The sequence below is a fragment of the Uloborus diversus genome, chromosome 1, assembly GCF_026930045.1.
Source record: "Uloborus diversus isolate 005 chromosome 1, Udiv.v.3.1, whole genome shotgun sequence".
NCBI classification, from domain to species: domain Eukaryota; kingdom Metazoa; phylum Arthropoda; class Arachnida; order Araneae; family Uloboridae; genus Uloborus; species Uloborus diversus.
The window spans coordinates 164,284,819-164,294,238 of record NC_072731.1 but is presented as its reverse complement, the minus strand read 5'-3'; the positions used below and the strand labels follow the sequence as shown (position 1 = coordinate 164,294,238).

The 9,420-nt window shown below is 33.6% G+C and overlaps 1 protein-coding gene across 1 annotated transcript; it reads right to left on the bottom strand.

Moving 5' to 3' along the window:
* Positions 1-439: 439 nt before the first annotated feature.
* LOC129216810 (transcriptional repressor scratch 2-like) lies at positions 440-6,073 on the bottom strand. Its single transcript, XM_054851030.1, has 3 exons — positions 5,959-6,073; positions 2,146-2,403; positions 440-1,098 (listed from the first exon to the last, which is right to left on the bottom strand). The coding sequence occupies exons 1-3, from the start codon at positions 6,071-6,073 to the stop codon at positions 440-442; spliced, it is 1,032 nt and encodes a 343-aa protein (XP_054707005.1).
* Between the last annotated feature and the right edge of the window lie 3,347 nt (positions 6,074-9,420).

The window sequence follows — 9,420 nt, the reverse complement described above, 5'->3', positions numbered from 1 at the left end:
TATGGTAGGTTTACAGGAGAGAAGAAAATTTGTTTCATCGTGCATGCAAAGGATGGGACGGGCGCTCTTTTAACCCTGGTAAAAAATTTAAAAGGATTTTTTTAAAGAATGCTCTTCTACATACAATGCACTAATAAACGGAAAATCGCAACTTTTGGACTTATGTCAATCTGGCTCTGAGGTACAGAATTATGAGTTGCGTGAATTTAGTATAACAACTGAATATCAAACAAATATATTCTTGCTTTTAGACAAGAAGGTGAAAATCTTTACAAAATGGATTAAATGTTGAAAATATGATTCGTTAACTTCCTGCTTGACCTGTAATTAACAATACGTTGTTTAACAACTAGATCTGACGTTGTTCAACAACTAAATCTCGAACATGGGTTATGACATCACTGGAAGTGCCGGGTTAAAAGAACTGTTGTGGACGTTATTATGTTCTTAGAAGCAGTCGAGAGTCTTGTGGCATAGGGGTGGACGCCGGTGTCAACGGTATTCCTCCAAGAACAGGATCTTTTAAACAAGATGATTCGTAATGTTTGTTGAGGTAGGACTTGAGAGCAAAGGATTTATTGCATCGAGCACAAGCGTAGTGCTTGTAAGCAGAGTGCGTCTGCATGTGAGCCCTCAAGTTGGACCTGTCTGCAAAAGCTTTGCCGCAGTGGGCGCACCCGTAGGGCTTCTCACCGGTGTGAGAGCGCATGTGGCCTTGCAGCAGCCAGGGCCTTGAGAATGCCTTGCCGCACACGGCACATTTGTGACTCAGGTTATGGGTAAGCAAATGCATGGCTAGTGCTGGCATGCTGACGTACACCTTGCCACAGGTCTCGCACTTTTTGGCCTGTTGAGAGTCTGGACTGCGATGTGTCTGCTTGTGCCGAGAGAGGTTGGAGGAAGTCGCATAGTGCTTTCCGCATTCTCCACACGTGTATCTTGGTCTGTCTCGCTGTGGGGGCACTTCCGGTAGACCCAGGGCGTTCCTTCGCCTGGATCGGCCGTCAGAGACGAAAAAGGCATCGTATGTATAGCTGACAGTGACTCCGTTGGAGAAGACATGAAACGAAGGGTCACCAACTAATCCACTCGAGCTCACTGAAACAAAAAACAAAATGAAGTTGAGAATTACTGTTGTTCAGGGCAAGTAAAACACATATTTGATCACTACTAAATACAGTAAATCTTTGTAACATCACGCGTTTCTGGGGACAAGAAAAAAGCAGGATGTATCCGAAACCTCAATGTAACCGATAATTGAAAATAAAACTGAGTAGATAACTTTCAAGTCAAAAACCCAACTGCGGTTGAAAATTCATCAAGTTGCAAGGGACGTGGGGAAGGAACACTTGCGCTAGCTACTATTGGCCTAAAATAAATTTATTTATGTAACTGGTGTGTTTCCCTAATTTCTATACATACATTCAAGTCTTTTATGCAATTTATTGCCCTTTTATTCCGTCTAGTGCTCCTATGTTATCATGGAGTTATTTTGTCTTCTTTTGTCAGAAAGTATATTTTCGGATTATTTGTTTTTTAATGATTGCAAAATGGGTTCTACAGACTTCGTTTGTGGCTTAAATTTAAGTCAACTAAATATACTCTATCAGCATTAAGATGAATATTTGATGAGAGGTAAATGAGAGGCCTAAAAATATATGATAAGGGGTTTGGGTCGATATTTGGACCGGAAAAGAAATCAAAGCATACATTTTTATTTGTTTATTTATTTATTTTATGACCAACTTCTGCAGAACAATGTTTCAAAACTGATATTTTTATGTTAATTTTACTAAAGATTTTTCATGTGAAATAAATTATGTAAACTGAGGTCTTAAAATCGTTACTTGATTAAAATAGTTAGAATTTTTAATATGGCAGGTAACAATAGTAACAAAAATGAGAAAAATCAAAATGTTCTCTATTGGAGTTCTTTGCTACCGATTATCTGTGTTTGTAAAACTTGTTCAATGTTTTACGGTTTATTAGTGTCAATAAGTTTCTTTTCCTTCCAGCTATTTACTTTATTTTATGCATGTCATGTTTTATATTACTTCTCAGTTTTTTTTTTCTTTTGCAAAATATCTAAATTTTAGAAAGTGTTAACGAACAATAATAATTGAAACTCTATTTTTTTTTCCTTACTTCGAGTAGGTGCTGAAGAGATAGCAGGGGGTGAGACCGAGATCGGCGGTGAAGGCGGCACGAGGCCAGGGCTGAGACTGCTCTCTGAGACATGACTGCAGAAAGAAGAAGTATCACTGTGCTCGTGGTCATGTCCTCTGTCTCCGCTTCGGCGACTCAGGTCCAGTTCTTTATCGAAGACGTCGTCCCGAGAATTCTCAAAATGAAATCGGTCGTACCGCAGCAGCTCAGAGGAGGGAATCACATCTTGAATATAGCCTAGAGAAGAACGATCATGGTAATCAGCGGGGAGAAATTGAAGCGTGGCGCATTCTACAAGGAATCAGTTTAAACTAATATATATAGGCAGTAAAGCCATTCTTAGTTAAAGAGAGATGTATAATAATGTGACATAAATTAACAATTGAACTTGTTACAATTAGTGTTTGGATTTACTAATTGAAGTAATTTGGTTTATTTGATTTCCTGTGTTTGAATCTACATTAGTTTTGATTTACATATTACTCTTGGTATTTGACATATTTACCTCTCACTTAAAATTATACATAGCGTTACAATTTGCTTATAATACCGAGCACAAATTTCGCTTTGCAGCACATTTTGTTTCCCAAAAAACTTTGTAAAATAAAGTCTAAACAATTGTTATTATTATTATTATTATTAGTATTATTATTATTATTATTATTATTATTATTATTATTATTATTATTATTATTATTATTAAAACTGCATAAGAGATTTTCTAATATAATTAACTCTATGTTCAGTCATTTTCAAATGTCTGAGTGACGTGTATTGATTCCATTTTTTTAATCAAGGACCATTTTATGAGCAGATTTTTAAAATACTGTATATTAGATATTAACTCGTGAAGTGAAAAGAAATTCTTTTTTACTGTTAGAATGTATTGTTGCTTGTAAAGTGTTTCTTAAAAAGTTATAACATTACTGTTTCACAAATAAAATTCTTTAACAAAATTTAAAGAGAAAAATTATACATTGTCGTCGTACTTTACATATGATGATGTTTAGATTGAAAAGTTCAGTTTATTTCATTTATACCGAATAGGGTCTGGTGGGGTAAAGTGGTCATAAAATCGTAGGTTTTCAACTTAGGTGGATAATAAAAACAATAAATTCTTTAAACACTTCAACTTTTTTTGTTGTTATTTTACATTGCATTATTTAAGAACACGGTACATTGCATTTCAGGAAAAAAATATTGAATTTAAGTAGTTTTATAACACTTTCATTTCCCTTTGTATTTATGACCACTTTATCCCATGGGATGGGGGCAGTTGGGTTTTTGACTTGAAAGTTATCTACTCAGTTTCATTTTCAATTATCGGTTACATTGAGGTTTCGGATACATCCTGCTATTAGTTTACCCCATGGGATGGGGGAAAGTGGTCATAGCATGGGGTAAAGTTGTCATAGTTTAAAAAAACTGTAAAACCGTTACAAATAACCCTAATTTTTGTATATTTCGCTTATTCTTATAGTTACAAGTATATGTACGAGTATATACGGGTATACACGAGTCGACTATGGGTGTTGTTTAGACATGATTAAACATGTTCCTATATGAATAAATACATGTATACATCAGATGCATGCACATGCCTACTCAAGTATATACGTGTATACACGAGTGTATACACGTATATAATCACGCATGTATACGTGATTACCTATAGGAGTGTTTACGTGTCTACACGAGTATATACGTATCACGTGTATATGCAAGTAAAGCGTAGAAAAGAACATCATATGCGTGTTTTGCGCTTGTATCTCGAGTAAATGCGTGCATACCTGAGTATATACGTGTACAGTCGACGTATATACGCATATATAAGTGTACATACATACTTATACGAGTATACACGAGTTAATTCGTGGCTATTCCAGTGCGTGTTTGTACATGTCTACTCACGTAAATATATATGAAAACACGAGTATATTCGTATGTTTACGTATAAACACGATTATATACCTGTTAGACGTATATATGTGCATTTACGTGTATACACCAGTACATGTATCCACGTATATCCACGAGTATATCCGCTAATATACATGTATGCTTACAGAATGAATCCAAGATTTTTTGCAAAATCTAAGTGGTGTGAAAGGGGAGGATAAGAAGCAAAGAATCATAAAGAACTTATGGTCGCTGACGCGCTACATGCACAAATGTCAGAAACTGACGTTAGCAAAATAGGTCACAAATTTGTTACACAAAGATGATTTTACCCACATTTTAGTTTTTAAGACATATTTAGAGCAGTTGTTAAAAGTTACGGCCTGTAGTAGTTCTAATACACGCATCGCAACGAAGGTGCAGCGACTGATGAAAGTTTTTTAAAAGTCTCGTAATTGCAACAGAGTGATTGCGATGCATGTATTACAGCTGCCGGCCGCAAATTTCATCAATAACTTAAAAATTTTCTTAAAACCTAAAATGTTGTGTAAAATTGTCTTTGTGTAATAAATTTGTGACATGTTTTGCATCCATCAGTTTCTGGCTTTGCGTGCATGTAGCGCGTCAGCCTTGAGATTGATTCTGGATGTTTCTTATGATTCTTGCTTCTTATCCTCCCGTCTAACACCTTTTAATAATTTGATCAAGAGTTTAGACTCACCCTGTATACATGTATATCATATGCTTGTATGCAAGTGTCTACTCGAGTACGAACGCGTATATACGTGTCTCCCTGAGTATATAATTGTTCGTATATATACGAGCATATAAGCAGGAATATACGTGTATAGTCGAATGTATATCTGTATAGATAAAAAATACTTGCAGGTACCCAAATACGTGTTTATTGATGCATTTATGTGAATACGTATAAGTATATTTAACCCTGTTTATTGTAAAAACAATACATATTAAGTGAAATTAATATTTAATTTATATCTGCCTCATACTTAAAGATTTAGTGACTTTAGAAGAACAATATTCGTTAAGCCTAATATTATGACCACTTTACCCCATCTTACTTAAATTGTTATAACAAATTATTAAAAATAGATTCAGCTAACTGCTAATGAGTAAGAGTTCTTGAGACATGTAGGAAGCTTCCTGTGCAGTCAATCTGTTCATAATTCTAACAAACAAAATTTCCCAAGGAAGTTAAAAAAGGTGTTTAGATTTTAAGAATTTTCGTCTTTACACAAAATATTTTTTTTTAACAAATAAAATTTTGCCAGTTGCAAAATTTTGTATACAAAATATAGTTTATAAATGCACTACCGTAAAATAAAATTTTCACATTTATTCGAACATTAATTTCCAAGCTATAGCCATTTATTTGAATTATGACCACTTTACCCCATTGACCACTTTCCCCCACCAGACCCTACTATTTTTAATTCAATGTAAGCCTCCCGCAGATTAGAAAAAAATATTAGACAAAACCTTTGTTAAAAATTAAGTTTGACTAACTTAAAAAATCTTATAACTCCTGTTCTAAGTAATGCAGGCTAATCAGTTTTCGAAACGAGAAGCACTCATCTCCAATAGTAGTTGAGTTCTTCAGTAGTACAGAAACTCAAATTGACATGGTAAGCTCTTTAATTAGACTATAGCAGTATTGTTCACGTTTTTTATTCTTAAATTGAAATTTGAGCGCTTTACAGTTTTTCAAAACTCAAAAGCCCCCTATATGAAATCATGGGCCTCGGTGTTAAGTTAAGCAAAGATTCGGTGCTAACTGTGGACTTGCATGTTAAATTTAAGCATAATTTTTTCCACATACATCAATTTTTAAAATAATGAATCCATGTATTGCCATTTCTCAATGAAACTAACTGATGCCATTTGATAAGAGTTCATTTATAATTGCAAATGCAGAAGGCTTCCACAAACTTCGAAACATAGCAGATGCAAATGCTAATATGTTGCTCTTTTCAAAACAACCACGCATTCGTCTTTTAGCTCCTAATGTTGCCAAATTTAAAATTATAAAAATGCAATAAACCTTGTGAAAGTTCGTGCATTTATATCTAATTTGGTTATATGTTGCAAAGTTGATAACGCATTTGCTTTCGAGCTTCAGAGGACATTTGGGAACCATGAATAATTCAAACGGTGACAACTAGACCTGTCATTAGTACTTTTTAAGCCATCCTCCGAGATAAGACCAGCCACTGGTAAGACCCACAAACTGCTCATTTCCGAACAAAGAGATAAAAAAAGAATAAGAAGGACATAATAGAGAGAAACCGAACGGTCTCCGTATCATTCACCAATAGAAACTACGACTGCAGTGTCATCCTTACAAAGCAGTTGGCAAATGATAAAATGGGCAATTACGTAAAACAAATGAAACTACTTAATGACAATGCCAGAGAGGAAGGGGGTAGGTACTGACTTGGAGAGTGCTGGTGCAGGTATTCAGCGGCAGAGGTCTTTTCTACCTTTTTAACATCGTTACAAATGATCGCGTTCAAAGCTCTACTTGAGCTTGAAATGACACTGAGAGTTGTTGAAAAACGAAGCACGCAGAAATTTTTCTGGAGGAATTTTTTTCCCCCACTGTGAAGCAGGGATAATTTGAAGTGGGGTGTGGGGGAGGGTGCGTAGATTTCATTCCCTTTCACTTTCTAGTTTTTTGTATGCATGAATGGAGATGGAAAGTCTTCTGATTTATGATTCAAAGCGCTAATATTTAAAAGAAGTTTTTATGGCGATATAAAGCACGAAATTATATTTTTCAAATATATGCAATAGTCAGTAGTTATCCAAACCTCTCAATAACTACATATGTACTTTGCACAATGAAGAAATGCACATATATACCAAAATAACATGTTACGTAAATTATTATCAACCATTTACGATTTTTTGGGAATAATACTTGTTAGCGGAATACGAGTTAAATTTAGTGCTCTTGAAGTTATGTACTTGCAATTTTTTTTTTTTTTTTGTCGAAAATTGTTGACTGGGATTACACTGTAAAGTGAGTAAGAATGTCGTGTGCTGCAACTGTATGCATGAAATATGTCAAAGAAAGAATTGATTGATACAAATATTTCATTAGTCACATAAATTATGCAATTTGAACGCAACTAAGACTTTTTTCTTTTTTGAGTGAAATGCCTAAACTTGATTTGACATATAATCAGGTATCCTAACCTTATACGTTGTATTACGAACTTTTTTTAACTGAAAATGAAAGAGAGTGACTTATTCTTTTGAAGTCAATGTACTGGAAATACTTTTTAAAAAATTTAAAGAACGATTCCCAGTTTATAATTTATGTGAAGAGTTTAATTTTGAAATTTTTAATTTATCATTTAATCACAAAACTCTTGATGTAGGGCAGAAACTGGAGATTTCTTACCCCTTGTTTTTCTGTTAATTATTGATAGAAAGCTGACAGATACCCAGTATATGCACAAAATGACATTGTCTAACCAGCGTGAGTCCTTATTTAATGATTAATTTCATCTGTACAATTGAATCAGTTTTCTGCTGAAAGGGCGTAAGTCAATTTAAGGACAGTACTGACTTGCTCAATTTTAACAAAAAGCGATTCAGTTATTATGTTGAGTTAAGAGAATAATTTCCCTACCGAAACTATTCAACACCTTGTGCTAAAACAGTCTTTGTACTCTAATTATATAACCATGCCTGATTTTAAAGACAAAGCTAACTGTAAGTTTTTTGTGTATGAATATGATATATTATTTACACAGGAAGGCAACTATGGCATGCTACTTCTGAACCGTATAATATGGAATACATGCTACACCACGTTCAAGTATGCATGCCTCAGTTTATCTATAAAAGATACCGCTATTACTAAAATTGAACTTTATCCAAACATGTCTTAGTTTACCATGCTACTGATTTTATTTTACTGAAGTAAGAGATTTTGTGGGTTTAATAAATATTGGGAACTTTTTCTTGTTACTAATTCTAACGGCAACGATCTACGAGATTATTTATTATGGCATCGGTAAATAATTTAAGTGATGATACAAAAAAAAAATACAGCACAACAGTAGGCAAATCCATTAAATAAAATACAATTTTTTAAACCTTAAATCAATTTGCAACATGAAGAACCTGAAACTAGCTGTGTAAAACCGTCATCACCTTCTAAACACCTAAATAAAATCTCTTATTTTGAGACTTAGCTAGGCAATAGCAATGTACATAATAAAGAAAACAGTAGTACTCTTAGCCGTTATTAGGAATCGAAAAAATAAAATTTAGTGAAATGATTCTAAAAATGATTAAAAATTAGCTATGAAACATGACGAATAATTTTTTGAATCAGGTGAGCATCCCACAACAGAGAATCAGACATTAAGAAATGTTCAAATATTATCAAATTCATAGCACTAAAGTCATTTAGATTATTTTTGTTTTTACTTAGTAAATAATACCTCAGTCATTTACTGTTTCATTCGGTTCTTATGCTAGGGGCGGTACAACTCCTGGTTCAGCGTGTTACCTTAAACTTGCGTGACAAACCGCGATAATATGTTTAGAAAATATATACATATTTTTTTATAGTAAATATTTTTTAAAGTTTTTTTTTTTGCAGTATACATGTATTACATCTAAAATTTAATAGCGCAGCATTAATTATTTAATTTGTTTACACCATGCAATTTTTCAAATACAGTTAATTCCCGATTATCCACGGAATCGGGTGGAACAATGCCATGAAAAGTAAAAATTGCGGATAATCCACAAAAAGGCTAAAATGAATGACAAGAAAGGTAAAAATTATTCTTTCTCAAAAACATGGCTGTGTTAACACACGTTGCAGTGAAAATAAATGCGGTACTGTGAAAATGGTTTGTATTTTCGCACAACAGAACTTAACATCAATAAAGAACAAGTGCATTCAAGATGAAGAAAGTGCAAAAAATAAATAAGTAAATAAACAAATCAAATTTAACTTTGCAATTTCTCAAAAAAAAAAATCATTTGCATTTGTTTTTTGCTGCGAAAATACATGTTCCTGACTGTTAATTGACATACGAATAATCCGCCCCAGGGATAATCCGCTCGCGGATAACCGAGAGTTTACAAAATTAATCACGAAACCGGGAGTATCAAGGATGCAAAATAAGAAAAAAAATATGGGGCTTTACTTCCGGATTCGACTCACAGATACAAGGGTTTTAGTTACATTTTAACATTTGTCATGTTAATTTAAAATACACTTAAGCAAATTTTTCATAGTTATTTGGTGAATACTCTTCAAATTCGTTTCAAAATTACTCATATTTTTCATCTGTACTTTTATCCTTT

Excerpts from the sequence above, each read along its gene's own strand:
- LOC129216810 (XM_054851030.1), bottom strand. The coding sequence starts at position 6,073 with ATGCGTGGTTGTTTTGAAAAGAGCAACATATTAGCATTTGCATCTGCT. Across the intron at positions 2,404-5,958 it reads ACTCTTATCAAATGGCATCA|GCTATATTCAAGATGTGATT; the intron begins GTTAGTTTCATT and ends GTTCTTCTCTAG. Across the intron at positions 1,099-2,145 it reads CTCTTCAGCACCTACTCGAA|TGAGCTCGAGTGGATTAGTT; the intron begins GTAAGGAAAAAA and ends TTTTTGTTTCAG.